General features: G+C 39.2%; 1 protein-coding gene across 6 annotated transcripts in view; it reads left to right on the top strand.

Moving 5' to 3' along the window:
- The first annotated feature begins 1,595 nt into the window (after window positions 1-1,595).
- The window catches only part of CSMD3 (CUB and Sushi multiple domains 3), a 467,721-nt gene continuing 447,021 nt past the window's right edge, over window positions 1,596-22,295 (top strand). For 5 of the 6 annotated variants that reach the window (XM_032442883.1, XM_032442886.1, XM_015856173.2 and 2 more), the window contains exon 1: window positions 1,596-1,973. In XM_032442883.1, coding sequence (XP_032298774.1) covers window positions 1,796-1,973 — 178 coding nt within the window. In that variant the 5' untranslated portion in view covers window positions 1,596-1,795. The remainder of the gene's footprint in view (window positions 1,974-22,295) is intronic. The other variant, XM_015856172.2, reaches the window with a different exon arrangement.

The following is a 22,295-nucleotide window of genomic DNA, read 5'->3' as shown; positions in this document are numbered from 1 at the left end:
GTAGTATGGGCAAATGCAAACCATGGAGTGGTCACAGACAAACACTTTCACTTCCTGAGTGCCCACCAAACTTCCCAGCTCACACATTTGTGTATACCAGCACTTCTCTTAAGAGTCTATCTGTGCACTCCTGCACAAGCATGCATATGTACACACATGCACACATACACGTGTGTGCAAGATAAAAGCATGTGTTCACACAAAGGTACATATATGTTCACAGATGTAAGAATACATGCAGTTATACACATGTACACAGAAAATGTTTGCTCTAACATGTATACACACATGCTCACAGAGGCATGCACATTCACACTGACATTCCCAGGTGCACAAAGAGTACACGCAGAATCACACAAAGACACTGATCTGCACACATACACAAACACATGCACAGAGCTGCACAGAGTGCACACACTCATCCACACATGCACAGACAGGCACACTTGCACCCACATATATTGAGCACAAACGCCCTCGCCCACACAGCAATACACTGCACACACAGCAACACATGCACACACAGTGCACACATACACACCCAAATACACACATACACAAAAAGGTACAAGAAAGCATTCATAGGACGCAGGCACACATTACACACGCTTGTGCATGGCGCATCCTTACACTCAAACCGTACACACTCGCACACAGGGAGCACCTCCGCACCGCCACACTCACCCGCACACTCCGCCCGCCCACATCCCCCGTCCCCTCTGTAAGCTCCCCACAACGCAGAGCACCGCAGCCCCGCGCACCTCCCGCCCTCGTTGCGCCCAAAAGCCGAGAGAAGCCGGCAGCGCGGCTCCCGCAGACCCCCGCCCCTCCCCGGGCTCCCCCCGCACTGCGCCCCAGCCCCCGCGGAGAGGCGCGGCCCCGCAGCGTGGCCGCTAGGTGGTGCCATCGCTCTTCCTGGCGGAGACGCGGCTGTACCGCCCCAGCCCCCTCCGGGCTCGGTCCGGCTCGGCTCGGCCCGTGGAGCTGTCTTTTCTCTCTCCCTCACGGTGCCGTGCCGCTCCGCCTCGCCCACGGTTCCAAAGGCACCCCTGAGCTGCCACCGCTGTCTTAGGGGAGCGGGCTTGTGCCCGCCGCCTCCCCTCCAAAATCTGCTTTGTAATTAACGCCTCTGCGGAGAGCAATTAGTCTGCAAATCCCCCTTAGAGCAGCATGTCATGCTCTCGTGTGAGGTGTGTGCCCAGAGGTGTGCGCGCGTGTGTATGTGTGTGTGTGTGTGTGTGTGTGTCAGCGGTGACGGTCACAGCCCCGAGCACCGCACGTGAATTCCTAATAACGAGGCAGTGATTGTTTTCCCGAGCCGCGGAGGATGGACGAGCCCCGCCGGTTCGGCTCCCGGAGGCTCCTCCGGAGGCTGTCGGAACCTCGCCACTGCTATTTCTCGAGGCGTTTTCCTAGGCAGAATTGAACCTCTTGGGGGAGCAGGGGGGCGGGGGGAGAATCTCAATAGCAAATATTGTTTGGAGTTTTATTCTAGGGAGCGTCTGAGCTTTAAGATGCTCTCCCGTGGCTCCTGGTGGATGCTATAAGGAGCAGGGTTGTGGTGGGTTTGAGCTGCGCAGGGAGTTGGGGTAGCGGGGGGTGGGGGGAAGGAAAAGACACGATCGAGAGTAGCTGAGACTTTGTGCCCCCGTTGGAGAGATGGTTGAGTCCTCGTCAAGGTTGCTGTGGTATCCCAGAAACACCATTCACTCCGAGCTGTGACCGCGCACCATCAACAGCAACAACTCCGCTGCGCCTGGCCAAGGAATAGGAATTAGGAGCTCTCCAGAATAATATGAAAGGGATCTGCAGAGGGGAATTTCGTGCAAAGGAATCGAAATTAGCAGACTTTTGGGAAAGGGGATGTACTAAATGTGGCCGGCTGGACTTCATCCTGGTGAAGAAAATGGAGATTAAAAGTGGATTTACATTTTGGAACCTCGTCTTTTTATTGATGGTTTCGTGTGTAAAAGGTAGGGTAGCATTCGAGGGGTATTTTTTTAGGGGTCCTTTGGTCAGGGCGTTGCAAGCTCTCGCCTTTTTGTATGCAAAGGTATATTTAAAAATATGTTTCTCTCTTATTTTATGTATTTACCTTGGGCACTTTGCAATGGAAATATATAAGTGATCGCTAAAGGAAGGAGGAAAGAATGAGTTGATTCAGATCTCTTTTCGGAGATAGGAAATGTATTTGCTTGCCAGCCTTGGCGTTCAATGCAGTAGCTGAGCTGGGGCTCAATAAATATTCTTGCAGTATGCTCAAACGGAGACGTGAGTTGGTTCATATAGCCTGGAACTAGTGTATATTCAAACAAATCCCACCGGGTGACTTTTGTAAGGTGATGGTGATGCTGCTGTGGAGGGATTACCTACATTTCTGGTTTTCGGTCGAGCAACCGAGCTCTTTGCGGGAATGCCTGTATCGATGCACTTATTAGTTTAACCCGTTGCGTGGGGAAACTTACGGAGGACTCAGCGTGTGCGTAGCCGTCTTACTGCCCGAAATGCGCTTCACGCTGTTTGTATGCATGCAGAGCTCCCTGTCTGTCGGAAAGGTACGTTAGCAATTCAGCCTTTAAGGCACGGTCTATCACTGGGTGCAAAGAACGACACCTTTTCTCGCCCCTCCTTTGGTCCCTTTCCCCGTTGTGCGCAGGGCTTTGGGGTTTAGGTGGCTTTGTGTGTGTGTGTGTGTTGGGTTTTTTTGTTTTATTTTTTTTCTTCCCCTCTTTGTCGAGGCAGGAGAATATTTTGCTTCCTTCCTGCTTCTGTGTTCATGAAAGGAGGGCAGAAAGGAAGCCGCTAGTTAGCGGCATCTCCAATAAGTCTGTGCTTCTCGACAGTTAAGGGAAATGATACAGAGGAAAGAAATATGTGGTTTAAATAATGTGCACCGCCAGTACTACATGGGCATCGCTGAGCGGTAAAGTGCTGATAGCAACACGCGTGCCTTCAGTGAAGGGATTTATTCTGCAACTCCCCACAGTCGTCTGCGCCTACCCGAAATAATCTCCCCTTGTTTGTGGCCAGTGATTAATAGCTGATTAATCACCCTTTTATCCCGCTCCTCGTCCCCATCCTTTCTCCCCGCCACACTCGCATTCTCCCAGAATATTTTACAGACGTTATCGATCCTCTCCGAGTTTTTACACTTGCTTATCGCCTACGGAGCTTGCCTACACGGGTGGGAAGGAGATGAGCCGGGGGGGGGGGGGGGGGAGGGGGTTTCAAAGGCGTGCCTTCGCCGGCTCGCTCTGCCTTGGATGAAACAGTTTATTGTAGAGCTTCGCAGCTGCTTGTCTCCCAATTTGCATCTCATGGAAAAGATAATTCGTGTTGCACAGAGGCCGAGGTGAAGGTTTTTACATTATCCTGACACGGGATCCGAGGCGGAGGTGCTTGCCTGTGATGCTAATAGCTCATTTTAATTACAGGCAGCATTTTCCCCGCTTGCGTCTATTAGAGCGAGACGCAGACGCTGCTGAGGTCTGCGAACAAACCCACTCCGAGGCTCTGGGGGCATTTCTTTCCCCTGCCTCCCCTCGCCGCCTCCCTCCATGTAGGCAGTCTCGTTCGCAAGCCACGGGCTTGGCGCCTGCGGGGAGCGCAGCGGGCGCGGTGTGGAGGCGCTGGGTGGCTCCGGGGCTGCAGCCGAAGCAGCTGCTTTGCGAGCACGAGTCGCAGGGCGGCAGCATCCTACAAAATTCAGGACTTGGGCGGTTCTCCCCATGCTGCTATGGCCGTGGGAGCAGTGCAAGTTTCCTCAACACCTGTTGAGAAACCTCTTGTCTTGCCCTTGGAGGAGGGGAAGAGAGGGGGGAGGAAGAAAAGAAAGAAATAAAGAAAAAAAAAAAAAAAAAGTACTGCCAGCAAAAGCTGGAATTATGCACCTAAAGCAGCCCCCCAAAAAGAGAAAAAAAGCAGAATTTACAAAAATGGTCTGTTATTTTCCTGTCCATATACAGTCCCAAGGCTGTGAAGCCGTTTCCTTTGTAAGACCTGAGTTTCCCCTATGCTGAGCCTTGCAGTTTGCGCAGGCTTGCCTCAGACTGGGAATCCTCCCAACTAGGAACTCAGTACTTTGGGTTTCACATCCTGGACTAGGGCTCCTTCAGGCAGCCAGGCTCTGTAGAGCTGGCTTAGATTCACTGCAGCACTGCATCTATTCTGGGCATTTATATTTAGTTCTCTCCCCACTCTTGTGGATGAATACATATTACCTTGATTTACATTCCCATTGTGTCAGCATGAGCTCCTGCTCCCAGAAACTTTGGCAGAGGCCAACAATGAATGAATACATTCCCATTTAAAACACTCCAGATGTTGAGTTCAAAGTCCCCAGGTTCTGCATTTGCTCTACCATTGTCTGGCAAGGCTCTTTCACAGCACCTCACCCATGCAAGCTCTCGTCCATACCCTTGGCTGCTTAATTACCTCTACCACACTGTCCAGCATCACACTGCAATACCCAAACTGCTGTTTAGATTTCTGTCCTTCAGACCAATTCTGCAGTTTTCTTTTGGTATCTACCTCTCAGGCCCTTCCTAAGTTCTTTCAGCCTTCTGACACCATTTCTACAGTCTTGACCCATACCTGTACCACTGTCCTATCTTCCCTGCAGGCTTATGCAGCCATGTTCATGTCTTCCTTGTGTATGTTCTAATAGATGCAGAATTTCTTCATGTTAATCTGCAAATTCATATCTTGCTGGAATCTTACAACAGTTCTTGGAAGAAGTTAGAAAAGGAAGAAGAAAGAATGAGAATGTAAATTGTCATCTTCTAGTGAAGGGACAAGAATAAGGAATTGCACATAAAAACTTCTAATTTCTGGCTCAGTGTCCAATTATGCCTTGCATCAGTCTCTACGATAATCTCACTGAGATTATGGTAAAAGAGCAAAGAAATGGTTCATTTGAGAAGAGAGAGAAGGCATAAAAACAACCAGCCAACCAACCAACCAAACAAACAAACAAAACAAGGAGGTGCCAACCAGATTCATTCCTGGACAGCTGCAGAGGAGGGTGGATACTGCGCTCTTCCCAGAGGATGTGCAGACACATAGGAGAGCCCCTTTTTCCTTTCTCTACCTTCCTTGCCCTGGAAGAAATAGGAAGTTTCAGTTGGACATGTGTGATACAAATCGAACTTGGAGGAGCAGCAAGCAAAAAACTTTAATGTTCAGGACAGATCTTTTGTAGGCACAAATGAAGCAGGCAGTTTTAGCGAGCTTTGCCTCTTTGGACTTTGGGAGAAATCACTGATCTCTCTGCACTTTCAGTTTGGCAGCTTCTTCCACTAAAACAAATTTTACAAATGCTTGTGACCTGTTTGTGGAAGAAATCAGATGAAGCCAAACAAAATGACCATCAGACTCTTCCATCTCCCCTGTGCAGCTGTCATTCCAACACAGCAGAAAGCTAAGCTCATTCTTTGTCTGGCTTTTCCTCTGCAGCTGTTGCTCTGTTCCCCCATTGCAGTTGTGACAAGTGTAACAAGGGTGGCTTTCAAAATAAAAGGGAGATGAAGCAGTAAAATTTTAAATGACTCATAGACGAAGTGATGAGAAAATGGTCAGGATTTCCAAATGATGTGTATCTGTCATGAGGGTACATTTAGCAAAGAGTGTACCCTGCTTCTTTCCAGTCCTTTTGCAGTTCCCCTTCTCCCACATTCCCAACCCAACCCCACTCTGCCACAGATCATTTCAGGATCCAGCAACCCCTCCCCAGTGATTCCCTTCCAGTTGCTTGACTTGTGGGGTTCCTGACAGACAGCCTTCCCCACTGTGTCCCTGAAGTGGAAATGGTTTGGCAAGTAACAGTAGGTTAATGTTGCCACATTTCCAGATGGTCATTGCTGTATCTGCATGTGTGTGAGTCTTATGAGCATGCAGGGAAGCTAGGAAACGCTGACAGAAGGGACAACGGTTTCCTTCTTTTCAGTTCCTCAGCACATGCTCAGTCCTTCTGCGGAGCCCCATTCCCACAGCCTCCCACACATCACACAGGGCTGCACAGCTCTGCGGGGCTGCAGACAAAGTTAACCCACCCCAGCCACCATCTTCCCGTTTAGCTCAGGGTTAAACTACACCCTCCGCTCAGCCACAGTTCCTGCTCCTCTTCTCCGGAGTGGGAGGGAAGGGCAGCAGCCCCTCGCAGCAGCAGTAGGGACCGCTTCTCCATTCCCTGCCTTCTGACATTAGGGACCCTCAAAGGGCACCGGAGGAACGTCGCCTGCAGTCGTCGCTTTTTCATGTAGAGCAGCAGCAGTCGCAAGGCAGCGAGCGGCAGCAGCTCCACCCGCACCGGCACCACCACCGGCACCGACACCGGCACCACCACCGGCACCGACAGCGGCACCATCACCGGCACCGACAGCGGCGCCGTTACCGGCACCGGCAGTGCATCCCGCGGAGACCGCTCCTCCGTGGAGTCTTTCCCAATGCTCTGACAGCAAATGCCTTTTGGCTTCCCTTCCTCGTAGCAGCGACTGCTGCAAGTCTTTTGTCTGCCTCTCTGAGATAGCATTAGGGTCTTGAGTTTTGTTTCTTTTTGCTTTTGACGCACTCACACACACAAAAACAACCCCTCATTTTCTGAGAGAAAGAGCGGATGGGAGCTCCAAGCAACCAAACAGGATGTAGAGAGACATGTTTTGCTTCTCAGTTGTCAACATCCCGAGGTGGAAGCACCAGCCCTCAAGACTTAAGCAGCTCCTTGGATGTGCTTTCAAACCTTTCATTTTCCAAAGCATAGCAGGAACAATGGTCTACCTGGTTTCGCTTGCTTGTTTGTTTGAAGTAAAACAAGCCAAGTAGGATGAATTGGCTGTCTCACTTAGTGTCCTTCACCTCCAGCAGTGAATATTAGCAGCAGTTTAGGGAAAGATGAGAAACACAGCAAGTACAAAATGATAGGTATATCATCTCAGGTTTCAGCAGCCCAGCTTTTGGAACATCATTTTTAAAGAGATATAGACTTGCCAATGCTCCACTTATTTGACTGTTCTCTCTTTTTCTCTTCCACTTTCTATTCTTTTTCTATTTATTTCTTTTTTTTTCTTTCTTTTTTTTTTTTCCTTTCTTTTTTTAAAGTTATTTGTACATTTGGCCTCCAAAAATTCTCCAGCAGTTTCCTACTTCTGCATTCACGTACATTCTCCATTCTATAAACTGTGTCTAGCTGAAAACACTGAATAGTACAGAAATCTGCATTTAAATTGGCCATATTACACTAAGAGTTTTTATGGTATACATAGATTAACCTCCAGAATCTGGAATTTGAAACGACTGAATAAGCAAATGTACATAGATCTAGTAAAAAGAAAAGCACAAAATCATTAAGAGACATGTTAAAAGATTTTGAAATAACCTGTGGGGATGCCTCAGTTTAAGTGAGTAGAACACCTTTTTGGTGAAAAGGTTATAAGGAATAACATCGCCTTACATCCTTAATCTTAGAGACAATCTATCTGATTTACAGAGTTATTGAGCATTTCCAACTCCAGCTGGCTCCAGTAAGAGCCTGGGGAACTAGTTAGCACTTTTGAAGCAAGGCCAAGAGCGCCTGATGTTGTAATGCTGCGACAGAGAGGCAGTACGAATCAAAGGAAAGTGTCTATAAAGCAACTTACAGTTATGTGTAAAGTGATAAATCTATAGAATCTCATGAATTGGAATTTCTAGGAATGGGAAAGGCTTTATGATTTGCTGCAAACATTGCATTTTCTTCTCCCCACTAACAGAAATTTTCCAGTCTAACCTACAAGGCTGTGAAGCATCACACTCAACTTCTTAATGATGAGTAACATACAGCTTGTATTTCTGTGCATAATGGTTAAGGTTGAAATGATAAAGCAAAGTCCCTGGGAGAAAATACTTTACTAGAACACTCAACACAGTCTCCCAGGAAAGACACATCTGAGAGCAGACAAGATAGTTGAAAATGCTGCATTTTTCTTGGTCTGCCATAATTTTAAAGCAGCTCTTATTTCAGGAAGCACTGTTTAAATAATAGCACAGGCATATGATACAAGTAATTGCTGAAAGACTAACAAATTTATCTCATCATTATGATTGAATAATTTTCCTTCAAAGGTTTATTGCAAAGTTCCAAAACACTTACAAGCCTTAAGAATTGCCTTCCAAGTAGCTTCTTTGAAGAACATTTTCTTCTCAGTGAAGTTGTAAATTTTTTGTTCAAAGCTGCATCTGTCAGAGATTCAAGAGACAATATTTAGCAATGATCCTGGAATTAAACAGGAAGATGCATGATATTTAATGTACAAGATGACATCCCCTTCTTAAAAAATGCCTAGTAGTATTAGGATATGTTGAACTTCTGCTACCTATCCGGCTTTTCTGGGGGGCAATGGGAAGGATGAAGATTTTGGTCAGTTAAAAATATTTTAACATAAACTTGCACACACACAAGTTTTTGTAGATGTTTACATTCCACTATTTATTTGTGGGGAAGTTGGGCATATTTGTATTCAGAGCCCCTACCTTGTTTTTAAAGATCATTTCAGATTTACGTTAGTTCTATAATCCTGGCATTAGGAGTGCTGAATAATGTTGTAAATGTCAAAGAAGGAAATGGTGGAAATTCATCATCTCCTTCCCAGGGTCTGAAATGTTAGAATGGTTATGATTATAGGTTTAGGAACACTGTTACTCATAGAGAAAAACCTCATAGGCTTGGGGAGTGGCATAAAAGGGATTCCAGTGGAACTGGTGCCCTCATATAATTGTATTGTCAAAGAGAAAGATGGGAGACAGCCAGCATGTACATATAAAAACAAACATCCCATTTTTTTTTCTCTTTAGTTCTACAAAATAATTCATAACATAATATGTCATATTCTCATTGCATCAGAGAAATAAGATACATAAAAGTAACTTTATTTAACCATAGAAAGAATTTGTGGGGTGATGAATTCTCAACCCCTGAGCCCTATAAATAACACAGATTATTTTTACTGTAGGACTAAAAGAATCTGGAAAGTAGTTGCATGGATCATACAGATGATGGATCACCACTACTGATCTTGAATACTATCTTATGTTTTCCTGTATCTCCATCTGTTAATAATTTTATACCTCTGTGTATTGTAGTCTCTGATTTAATTCTATTTAATTGTGTACACATTTTCACATAGTTATCTAATAAGCATATATGGAAATAATGTATTTGCTTATGAATATATATAATAGATTGCAATGTTAGCTTACAGAAGTGCAGGTAACAACTTGAACTGGATGTTCTTCCTCCAAAATTTGTTATTTCTTACCTTTTTGAGGATTCCCAGTCTCAAAGGGTAATTATACTTGACTACATCAACGAAACGAAGATTAAAGTAGTGATATCCAGCAAACATTAAGAGAAAATCTTGAAAATATTTTTAGTAGCACTAGTTACTCATCCTAGGACATTAATAATTAACCAACACAATTATACATCATCACTGATTTAGGAATGTTTCAAGAAAATACATTTTTTATAATCATAGAATGTGCTGGATTAAAAAGGACCTCAAAGATCATCTAGTTTCAGCCCCCCTGACATCTGCAGGGTTGCCAGCCCAGGCTGCCCAGAGCTGCATCCAGACTGACCTTGAAAAAAATTATTTTTAGTGGAACAAAAATTTTGAATCACCTTTAAAAGACAGAGAAGAAGTAATGCTCTAATATCTATATCTATATCTATATCTATATCTATATCTATCATTATATTATATTATATTATGTTATATTATATTATATTATATTATATTATATTATATTATATTATATTATATTATATTATATTATATTATATTATATCATATCATATCATATTATATTATATTATATTATATTATATGTATATAATATATATATATCTCAAAATAATATATCTATATATATATCTTCTCTCTCTCTCTCTCTCTCTAATATATATATATATAATATCTTATCTTAGCATACTTTTGAGATGGCGCATTCCACTTACAAGACTTTTGGTCTAATGTTTTAATCTGACCCAGAAGGAAAACTTAACTGTAGTTAGTTTCCTTGATTCCTGTGCAATTTTATTTTAACCCGAAACTTGATCTAATTTTATTATTATTATTATTATTACTATTATTATTATTATTATTATTATTATTATTATTATTATTATTATTATTATTATTATTATTATTATTTATTTATTTATTTCTTTAATTTGTAATGGAAGTTGCATTTTTATATATAGCTCATTTGATCCAAGGTGAACGGAAGTCATAAAATTGAGTATAAAGGGAGTTTCTAAATTGCCTGTTGTTGAGTCCATTGAAGGAAAGAATATGGCAAAGAATCCAGAATATGACCTTTGAGAGTAGATTTACCTCTGCTTCTTTTCTTATTGAATTCTGAATTGCATTTTTTCTGTACATATATTTCTTTTGACTCAGAAATGTGAATTATAATGAAGGTGGGATACTTCACAATATGTTAGAGATTTTCAACAAAAAATGCATTTGAAAAACACATTGCATTATAAACCTAAACACTGCAAAAGGAAATTGTTTATAATTCTGTTTAAGGGCAATAGAATATATATTTGCATACTGCTGGAAGATTCTGTTTCTACATTTCATTGATCATCATGTCAGCACTTCTAGGGATCAGCCCATCAGTTCATGGTAATAGTAGTACACTGACAAAGTGCCTGCTGTAATCCTTGAAACCATGAAATGCTCATGGATTTTATCAGCCAGTTTACAACCTGGTTTCAAAATTGCTGATTATATATTTGTTCTCCAGCAAATTATTTTAGAATTCGCAGAACGTTGATAATAGCTGCAGTGGAAGAGGGAGGAATTGTGAAAACATATCCCTGATTAGAATGATTTCAAATTCAATAATTAATGCATTTTATTTTTATTGGATTATCAGAAACTCTAGATATATAGTTACATTTGAAAATGCTAAATTAGATGGCAAAACCGAGTCAAAAAATCAGATTTTATATTCATTTTGTTGTATTTCTGTTAGCTTGTTCTTTGTACTTTCTACCATTTCAGAGTCACAGGAGCTAAAATAGACTGAAAAACAAGAGTTCAAATCCTTGTCTTTGGAAGGTCTACCTAGTTACCCAACTCTTGAGCTAAGAAAAAGAATAATAAGGTCTTCAGGCACAACACATACTCAAGTCAGTCAGCTCTGAAATAAAAACTACCATTTTCATGCACCTCCACACGTGTGGGAGAGAAGCAGGAGTATGTAGCAACACAGGCACACACATGAACACATGAGCATGTGTGCTCAGACATATTTCTCTAGCTGTGTATACTACGAAGAAGAATCTGTTCTTGATTCATAACTCTGCTCATCTTGTGTATGTCTCCTCAAGAAGGAGCAATGGCCTTAAACTTGAACACAGTAAATTCCATATAAAAATGTGTGAAAGAATTTATTTACGGCAAGGATGACAGAGCACTGGAACAGGTTGCAGAGTTTCCTTTATGAAGATGTCCAAGAGCTATCCAAACACCTACCTTTTTGACCTATTGCAAGGTACCTGCTTAGGAAGGACGACTTGGACTTGATCTTTTGAAGTCCCCTCCAACCCTTCCAATTCTGTGATTCTCGGTGTGATCTTTAATTTAAAAACAAATAGGAATAATTACTTTCTCTTTTTTACATTACTATTCAGTGTATCTACCACTGGTATTCAGAATTCTCTTTTTTGAAAATTGCTTCTTTCTGTGAGCTCTTTTAAAGTGGGGCAATCATTTCCCTCACACAATTCATACAGTTATTAACTTCAAAGACTATGTGATCACCTCTTTAGCCTTTATTTCAATTTTGGCAACTCCTTCCTGGGGAAATGAAATACCTCTGACATTCAGAAGAATATTTCTATGGAGATTTTTATAGATTCTATTAACAAACTTTTATATATCATAAATTCAACCATGTTCTCCATATAGCAATTATAGACATCTTGCAAGAATGTGAATGTTATTATACTTCAGTGGCCAAATATTGCACCAAAGTACCTCAGCATTCTTAAGAAAGTTTAATTTTCAGCCCCTTTATGTGAAAAGAAAGATTGCATTGACACTATATTAGAAATAGCATTACTGTGGTTCTTTTTTTCACAGATAAAGTGCTAGCAATCTCAAATTCTGCCATGCAAGGATAACAAGTTCCCCCTGACAAATAGGTGAGATATATCTTATTGACATTTTCATTGTCAGCAGTGGAAAGTTGCAGCAATCAACTGTGTAAGACAGTGATTTTTGTAAACATCCTCACAGACTTAAACTTCTGAAAGTAATTACTCTGAAACTGTAATGAGCAATACAATCAATGTTTAATATAGTATGAGTTCAGCAGCCCTAGTGACTACTGTATTCCTTCCTGTATATCTTTTATAAATGTATGCGTTTAAGTTCTATCCATGTATCTTCCTTGACACTGAAATTCTAGCTTATCAGTTAGCTTCTGTAACTTTCCCGTTTCCCCTGCAACCTCTGTGATCCCATACTGAACCCTCTTCCCACTCCACAGGCACTACTGGAGAAGTTCCAAAAAGATTAAGCTTGTAGTAAAATACGGAAAGTTCCCTTCAGTTTTTATATCATAAGTGAAATCCTTTTGGGGCCCAAAGTAATAACTATGTAAAGTCAAACTGTTAGGAAAGTGAATATTCTTCCTGCCTTGCAATCATATATAGTAGGTTTATTACCAATTTTAGAATGTTTTTTGGATTTCAATTTGTCTGCAAGAAGGAAAGACTGGAAGAGTGGGGGTGCAGTTAAACTTGTTTTCACCTTCTTCAGTTTATTTTGCCTGTGGACAAAATGATCTTTTGGTAACTAAAACAACAATGCAACTTTACCTCAAAGAAACTTCCAAACATATGAATAAAATGATCAAACCATTCTAAAAACTTGAAAACAAAACCCTTACCTATATACAGATAAATGCTGCGGAATCAGATTGTTAAAATTTCTATACTTCACAAATACTGGAAATCCAAGAAGTATTTTCTCTGTTTTTCAAGCTCTAATATATGCGATGAAATTCTTTTTGTGATAGAGTAAGAGAAATTATTAATACTTATCGGATATGAAATATTTCATATTTAATTAATATCCTTTACTGATGTTTACTCTGGTCATCCTAAAGTTCAGAGTCCATAACATTTCTTAGGCTAATAAATAAATAATTAGATAGATAGATAGATAGATAGATAGATAGATATAGATATAGATATAAAGACACACAGAGATACAATTTTAGGGATTTTATGTACTTGTTCTAAAAGCAACTCTGAACACTTCAGTGAAATCCAGAGAGTTTGCAATGTAACTGACGTGTGAAAGCTACTCTTCCAAATTGCTCCCTATGGGGCCTCCTGTTCTGGTCACCTCTTTGAAATGCATTGACAGCAGAGCTATTATAAATAGCTTATTTAAAAAGTCAGAGAAAATTCAGAGAATCTCAGCTAAGGAGAAAATCTGCTTAGTAGAACTTCTGTCATTATTAGAAATCATGAGGTAAATTTGAGGTAACTACAAGGAAAACAAAACCAATAATAATAATAATAATAAATAATAATAATTAATAATAATAATAATAATAATAATAATAATAATAATAATAATAATCTATTGCATAACCTCCATGGAGTAATCATCAAAGACTTTGCAAAAAATATTATGAAGCTACAGCTGTACTTTAGTGTGTCATCTGAGATATGTTTTCTGAATAACTTTTTCTTCATTCTTGTAAGAATATTTATTATTAAAGTTGACACACAGCATCCTGTTGGTGAATATCCTTTGAACAAACCTATTTGGATATATTTAAATGATCTATTTATTTATTTACCTCCTCTTTACCTGCTTCTTTGATGCTTAATTTGCACAAAGTTTATTGAGACAATCTCTTTTGTAGCACATTTTTCTTTTTCATGCTTTCAGTTCACATACTGCTTCAGACTGTTTCCATTTTTTTGTCAGGTACACTTGGATCACTGCACAGTTGTTGAGGACATAGGTCATTAAGCTTTCCTTATTGCTCATCTCTTATCAGTATCTTAAATATCATTGAAATTTTATAATTGAATTGAAAATTTGTCATTGAACCGCTGTAATTGAAACTCTGTTATTTCCTTCTATATTATTATTTTCTTATTTAATGTTCCCATTCATAGTTTAATTTATGGTTTTAACTCTTTATTTTATTTTATTTTATTTTATTTTATTTTATTTTATTTTATTTTATTTTATTTTATTTTATTTTATTTTATTTTAATTTTAGTGTGAATTGGTAGCTGTAAATCACTATAGTCAAAAGATTTTACTTCTCCACCCTGTGTTGTAGAACAAGAGTGATTATCCATTCAATTATAACTTTATTGGAATATTTATCAGCAGATTAATTAAGAATCTGTCTCCACTGAAATAAAAAAATTTGCCAGTGAGATATATCAGAACACAACAGATTGTTACAACAAACAAAAATCTCTTTCAGTACAGAGGAGTCTATTTAGGATGTTAAAACTCTACTTAAATTTTGATAGCATGCACAGGACTAAACTGATGAAACTGAAAAACAACTGAATTTCATCAGACACTTTTTTGGCAGTACCCTAAAATAGCATTAGAGATAGTAGGTTAAATTTTTGACGCTCTTCAAACTCGTACAGGATTCAATCCTTTTCTGTTTGTTCACTGTCATATGATGGTAAGAGAGTTCTAAACCAAATTGGTTTAGACTTTAAGACTAGTGGCAGATTTTGTAATGGTTCCTGAATTCTGCTGTAACTCATCATTCATTTATAAATATGGCAGGAGAAATAACTTCCAAATGAGTGGAAATTCTAAATTCTCTTTTAAAGTCTGAAGTAAATCATTTAAAAACTTTAGGAGACTATAAGACTACATTTTATTAACAAATTACATTTTTTAACTATCGACTGTTCTAGTAGTTGGCAGAAAAACATGAGAAACCCTTGGAGTTTAAGGTTTCTGGCTGATCTCTAAATCAAAAACAGCTGAGCAGATTTAAATATTTTGTGTAAACAAATTTGCATTCAGACTGCTAATCTGTGTGCCAGCCTTCAGTTTGACATTTTCTGAAATGATTGAAAAACGTTAAGCCCTTAATGCTAAATGGTGTTCATAATGAAAATGCTGACAGACCTGTAATTACGTGTATTGTGATTCTGCTGAAAGCTTCTTTATCTGTCTAATCTTTCACAATGGAGTTACATATATAAAATCTTGAAAGAGGGAAAAAAAGGAACTTCATAGTGGAAATGCTGAACTGTAGCAATGCTGTATTCACTTCTAGACATTCACTTATAGAGGCAAAATGTCAAGAAATTACTAAAACAAAAATATGCAGTCCTTTCTGTGGAACAGTAAAATCATCTAGTTAAGTTTAAAGGAAACTTCAGGTCAAATTTTTGTTAAGGTATGAGTGAACAGATCCAAGCTGACCATTTTTAATGTGGCATTGGGGAATTAGAATAGAGTATACTTATGACTGATTTGATATCTCTGAATAAAAACGAAACATCAAGAAACAAATATATAAACCAACACTACAGTGAAATTAAAGGAAGAAGAAACATTTTAGAAACTTATTCAGAAATAGAAGTGGAAAAATAATAAGAAAAAATGAGAGAAAGCAAATTATCTGGATTCTCTAATTTAGAAACTCCATTATCTATCATTGTTAGAGGCTTTAAGATTCTTTGAAACTTCTTTTTTTCAGTATCTCTTATATTTTTCTGTGAAAGTCTTCCCAGACTTGGCTAGCCTCTAACTATCTGAAATTCTAGACAACATTTTATTTGCAGACAGCTTAGGTTGACTTAGATATACCAGACATGCTCCATCTTCACACAATATTTGTGTACTGGCCAGGGCTATCAGCTGTCCCTGCAAAACAACCAACACATGGTATAGTAGCTCCTTATCTAAACATAATGCCCCCTAAGATTTTTGGCCTCTGTGTTTTGTGGTGAGGATGAAATCTGTTTCTTCAAAGTTTTCACAGCAAGGTCTAGCAAAACTCAAATAAAGTAGACCGCAATAAAACAGAGGAATATAACTCTCATATCTTATTTCCAAACTGTCATGTTCTCCAGAAACAATCCTGAACTTTTAATCACTATTCATAAAGCAGCTACTTCAGTTACAAGATCAGCTACCCGCCTATCTCTGCATTTTATTTAATCTTCTTTATCTGTCTGTATTCTCTGCTCTTGAGATGTAGAGATTAATATGCCAGACAGTGCTTAAGATATGGGCGTGTCAGAGTTTTCTGTAGGAAACAGAGGACACCTTGTCTAACTATAAATACACTTTGTGGTAATAGTGAATATGCTGTGGGAGATGTGGAAGGAATGGCTCAATTGCTGACGGCAAGTCGATGATTTCAGAGAAATAACAATAATGGTTTAGGACTAATATTTTAAGTTCCAAGTTCAACATTTCCTTTTTTCTTCCCTATACGAGTATTAATCTACACTAAAACTCACTTTGGTTATGAGAGTAATGCCCTTTTGAGAGGGCATTCTGGTATTCCTCAGTAAAGGCAAATCATTTGTCTACCGAAAAGACCTTAACATCATCCATCATCCCTGATCCTAGAGGAACTCACTTTTATCTTCCTTGTCCAAGTAGGCAGCTAAACATTACTCTCAGTCTTATCCTTTGACCAGATTTAAGTATGTAAAATGATCTTTTTTTTTTTTTTTTTTTTCTATCCTGTGGTAACTAATTTTGTTCCACAGTATTTATTAAAGAGTCTTATCAAAGTCTGTTGTATGCTCAAGGTGACAAAATTAGAAAATATTAGTTATTCTAATTGATGAGTTTGTACCACTGTTTGTAAAGATTACCGAGTTCCAACCCCCCTGCCAGTCTGGGCCACCAGCTTCCAGATCTGGTACTGCACCAGGTTGCTCAGGGCTCCATTCAACCCGGCCTTGAACACCTCCAGGGATGAGGCATCCACAGCATCTCTAGGCTGTCTGTTCTAGTGCATAGCCACTCTCTCTGTGAAGAACTTCCCCGACATCCAATCCAAATCTTCCCTGCGTAAGCTTAAAAACATTCCCCCTTTTTCTATTACTATTTACTTGATTAAAAAATTGATGTCTCTCCTGTTTATAATCTCTTTTTAAATACTGGAAGACTGCAGATCTTCTCACAGCCTTCTCTTCTCCAAGCTGAACAAGCCCAGCTCCCTCAGGCTCTCCTCTGGACCATCTTCAACAGCTCTCTGACTTTCTTGTACTGGGGTCCCCAGGCCTGGATTCAGTACTCCAGATTAGGCCTCACAAGGGCAGAGTAGTAAGATACAATCACTTCCCTGTCCCTGCTGGCCACCCCACCCAGTACAAAAAGTTGGGCTTATAATCAGAAAGAGATGTCTAAATTATTTTTGAGTGTAAGCTATAAATTCAAGAGTGTCTCTGTTTTGAGAGCTCTGTGTTTACAAGACTACAGAAATCCCAGCTCATAGCGTTAACTGTGGTCAAGCTAGTGGAGCTGAATTCTCTTAGATGAAGTACATGGAACATGGGACCTAACCTACATTTCTGAACTCCTGTCTTAGTTCTGATATCTTATGAAAGAAGGGTCAAAGGAGCAGCAATAAGTTCTCCACAGTACTGCAACATCTGACTTACAAGCAATCAACCTTATGAGGTCAAAAGCCTAAACTACTGGAGAAGAGGACTGCTTATACATGTTGCCCCTCCACTACACAGAAGACTCATGAGTACTCTGCGGGCTGAATCAAAAAACTTTTTATAGTGCTACTGAAGTAGAATTATTTTGCTGAATACATTCATAGTAGACACACTTTTTAAAACTTTTTAATTTTTTAATTTTTTGGAGTTGCAGTAAGTAGAAGTGATTTCATTGGAAGTACTGTTTTTTCTAGAATTTGATCTTAACTACGAATGCAGATAAAGTGTCAGGGATAGTGGACTGTTACAGTTGCCATCATTCAGATGGGGTATTTTTGGCTTTTTTGTTCCTGAAAAACTGAACAGTATTTTTCATTGGATACTGTTATTAGTCTTAATCTCCTGGCTAAATTCCAATTTGGACAATTACAGTCTGCTCTCTATATCCACTAAGCAAAATATGTTAAATAACCTTCCATATTTCCATTTGTAATATTCTAAGGAACATTTATATGATTTATTAAATAAGAGGTCGGCTTAATTTAAAGGTAACTGCTTCCTAAACTATGGGAAAGTGACTCTTTTAGAAGGTGTGTTGACTACTTAGTGCTGAATGATAAATTGCACAGCTGCGTTGGCGGTGCTTGTCATGTAGAAAGAGTTCCTTAGTGCTGTACAAAAACAAAAGGAAACTACCTCCTTATCAAGATAGCTGCAATTTAATTTAGAGTTGATGGAAACGTTTTAGATAAACAATACAATACATTCAACTCAAGGAGATGAGTACAATACAAGAAAAGTTTTATGGGTGTTGCATGTGTTTGAAGGATTAAATGAAGGCTTTTTGTTCAAGACGAAGGATAAGTACAGAAAACTGGAGTACAAAACAGAATTTAGAGAAATTTAAAGCTGTACAAAAGATTTGGATTTCTCTCATAAGAAAAAAAAAATAAATCAAAGGGACAAAAATTGGTTATCTGGACCTGTTATGAAGCCAGACAGTATTAGTTTTGTAACAAATGGTAGAATAGGAAATATTTCAGGTACTGTAGAGTAAAAGATTTTATTAAGCACACGTGACTCATTCTGTTCCTTGCTTTGATGTGAGAACAAAAGAAGAATAAAATAATTTCACAATTAATCACATTACTGGTACAGCTCCCTCTATAACCCACAGTATGTAGCGGCACTCACTATGAAAATAAGAAAGACATGGGAAGTAAAGATGATTTCTCTGTGACTGCTGACACAGTTATTCTAAACTAGAACAAACTCCTGTATAATTTCTTAAACTCTCATTTAAATTGCATTTAATACCATCCATCAACCATCATCAAGAAGACTTTTCCTCTTCATGAAAAAAGGACAGAAACATTGTCAATTTCACTCATAATTGTTCTGTCATGTATTTTGCGAAGTGTATAGGTTTGTGGGATACTTCTGGATTTGTGGCTTTCTTACAAAAAATAATCAACATGCTTAATGCAAGATCATAGCAGTTCTGTAACTTCTAGTACTGTTTGGCATTATTTTGGTTCAAAATAGAAGAGTAGTAACACACATTTCTCTTTAAACTGTATTCAGAATTGGTCATATCTGTTAAAAAAGTAATAATATCAAGCCCATTTTACCAAATATTATGTATAAATTAGGTATTTATAGTGTTTAATATATGCCTGGTTCTGTGTTAACAACATCTGCGTTTATAGCAAGCTGAGAAATTATCTAGATAAGATTAAAGAAAAAGTGCTGTTACTGTGCAGATTATACTTTGACTGTAATCTCTAAGATTGAAAATTTCTTTATTTCTCTGATGTTACAAAAGTGTAGAGGCCTCTTTGACCTGGTTGTCATTATTTATTTACTGTTGCCAAAGTTATATTAACTGCTATTTTGGAGTCCTCTACATACAGAATTTTCATTTGCTTAGTTCTTGCTTTGAATACAAAATTAATATATATGAGTGTAATACAAAATGCACAGTCCCGAATTAAAACATAACTTATTTCTTATAGGTAATGATCAGGGACCAAAAATCAATTTCTCCGTTAAACAACTTTATTGGGTGGGTTGGTGAAACTTGAACGACTTTCATTTCTAACTTACCAGAAGATTGTAAAAAAATCAGGATATGCATTATAGTTTGAATAGTACTTTGAAGTCTTCTGTTTTTTACACTTATCAAACAACTGGATTCAAGGGTATTCTTGTCCTTTGCTAGAGAAACAAACAAACAAACAATATATATATATATACATATTGAAGTTAGTTCATCAGATACAATCCTAATTAATTACTTTAAGCAGGTGGAATGAATTCATAAAAATAAATGTATATGCTCTTTGTAGGATTTTTGTTGTAAGATATATCTTTCAATCACATAAATGACAAAGTAGAAAAAAGCAAATAATGCCATCTAGCTTTTCTGAGAAGAAACCAGTTCCAGTGCAGATAATGTAAAAAATTCCATCTTAAGATCAAACCATACTGAAGAACTTGTTCCCAAATTTACACCTATTTCTTTACTTATTTTGTTGTGTTTCACTAATGCATTCTGTGAAGAAAGGCAGCTAAGTTTTTAGTAATAAGATTTGACAAAGGGTAGAACCTCAGTGTCTCTTGTTTATGAATTTCAAAGATTCAAGTACAAACCTTATTTGCACCTGGGTAGAAATAATTGCATGCACCAGTACAGGCTGGGGGTAGACCTGCTGGAGAGGAGCTCTGCTGAGAGGGACCTGGGCATCTTGGTGGACGACAGATTAACCGTGAGCCAGCAGTGTGCCCTTGTAGCCAAAAAAGCCAATGGCATACTGTGGTGTATTCCAGCAGGTCAAAGGAGGTGATCTCCCCCTGTACTCTGCCCTGGTGAGGCCTCATCCAGAATATTGTGTCCAGTTCAGGGCTCCCCAGTACAAAAAAGACAGGGATCTCTTGGAAAGAGTCCAGCGGAGGGCCACTAAGATGGTGAAGGGCCTGGAGCATCTCCCCTATGAGGAGAGACGTAGGGAACTGGGTCTGTTTAGCCTTGAAAAAAGAAGGCTGAGAGGGGACTTGATCCAGGTTTATAAATACCTGAGGTGTGGGAGCCTTAGTGGTGAGTCTGGTCTCTTTTCAGTAATGCGTGGGGATAGGATTAGGGGTAATGGGATGAAAATACAGCATAGGAAGTTCCACATGAATGTGCGGAAGAACTTCTTTACAGTGAGGGTGACAGAGCACTGGAACAGGCTGCCCAGGGAGGTGGTGGAGTCTCCTTCTCTGGAGATATTTAAGACTTGCCTGGACGCCTACCTGTGTGACATGGTGTAGGGAGCCTGCTTTGGCAGGGGGGTTGGACTCGATGATCTCTAGAGGTCCCTTCCAACCCCTACAATTCTGTGATTCTGTGATTCTGTGAAACCTGAGGGGAAAAAACAAACAAATAAACAACAAAAAAAAACCCAAACCAAAACAAAAAACAACAAAAAACAAAACATTGTATATTTGCAAAAGTAGGAAAAGCAGAAGTAATTATGATAAATATCTACATATTGAAAAATAGTTTTGTAGGTTATTAATTCTATCTAATTTAAGTAACTTAATTTTGCCTTTCCTATGTAGCTTCTCTTCCCCAATAAAATTCAAAATTCTGAGAATAGGAGTGGCTTATGCAGTGCCACTGAGACAAATTTCTGTTACTGTTTCCGTAATAATTATAATAGTAATAATAATCCTTGTGCTATTCTTTTGTTTGATTGGTTAGTTGGTTTGTTCCTAGTTGAGGAAAACTTTGGAGATTTTCTTTTCCTGGGCATAATTCTGAGCTTTCACAAACAGTGGATGACTTTCTCTATTGGGACTGGAAAGGAAAAAGAACCGAATGATCCTTATGTGCACATTTAGGACAACTAGCTCTTTTTTGACTCCAGAGACAAATTCAAAGGACAGTTTGAATTGCAATTTGTTGCACTTGCATACTTCGTGATTCTTTGGGCTTTGTGGTTTAAACCTGACAAGCAGCTAAGTACCACACAAATAGTTCTAAGTCTCCACAGTTGGGGTGGGAGAGAATTGGAAAAGTGAGAGAACTCAGGTTGATATAAAGGCTGTTTATTGTGTAAAGCAAAAGCTGCATACATAAGCAAAGCGAAATGAGGAGTTCATTCACTACTTCTCATTGGCAAGTATATGTTCAGCCACATCTAGAATCATAGAATCACTCAGGTTGGAAAAGACCTTAAAGATCATCGAGTCCAACCATAACCTAACCATACTACCCTAACTAACATCCCTCCACTAAATCCTGTCCCCAAGGACCACATCCAAACACTTAAAACACATCCAGGGATGGTGACTCAACCACCTCCCTGGGGAGCCTATTCCAGTGCTCAACAACCCTTTCTGTTTAGAAATTTTTCCTAATATCCAACCTAAACTTACCCTGGCGCAACTTGAGGCCATTTCCCCTCATCCTATCTCCTGTCACCAAGGAGAAGAGAATGTCTCATCATTCTTAATAGTTGCTTGGGAAAATGATCACCATTGATCAGAACATCTCCTCTTCCTCCTTCTTTAACCCAGATTTAATTGTTGAGCATGTCCCTGTATGTAACATCCCTTTGACCAG

This window comes from Coturnix japonica, chromosome 2 (genome assembly GCF_001577835.2).
Source record: "Coturnix japonica isolate 7356 chromosome 2, Coturnix japonica 2.1, whole genome shotgun sequence".
NCBI classification, from domain to species: domain Eukaryota; kingdom Metazoa; phylum Chordata; class Aves; order Galliformes; family Phasianidae; genus Coturnix; species Coturnix japonica.
The sequence above is the reverse complement of the archived record's forward strand: the minus strand, read 5'-3'. Positions and strand labels throughout refer to the sequence as shown.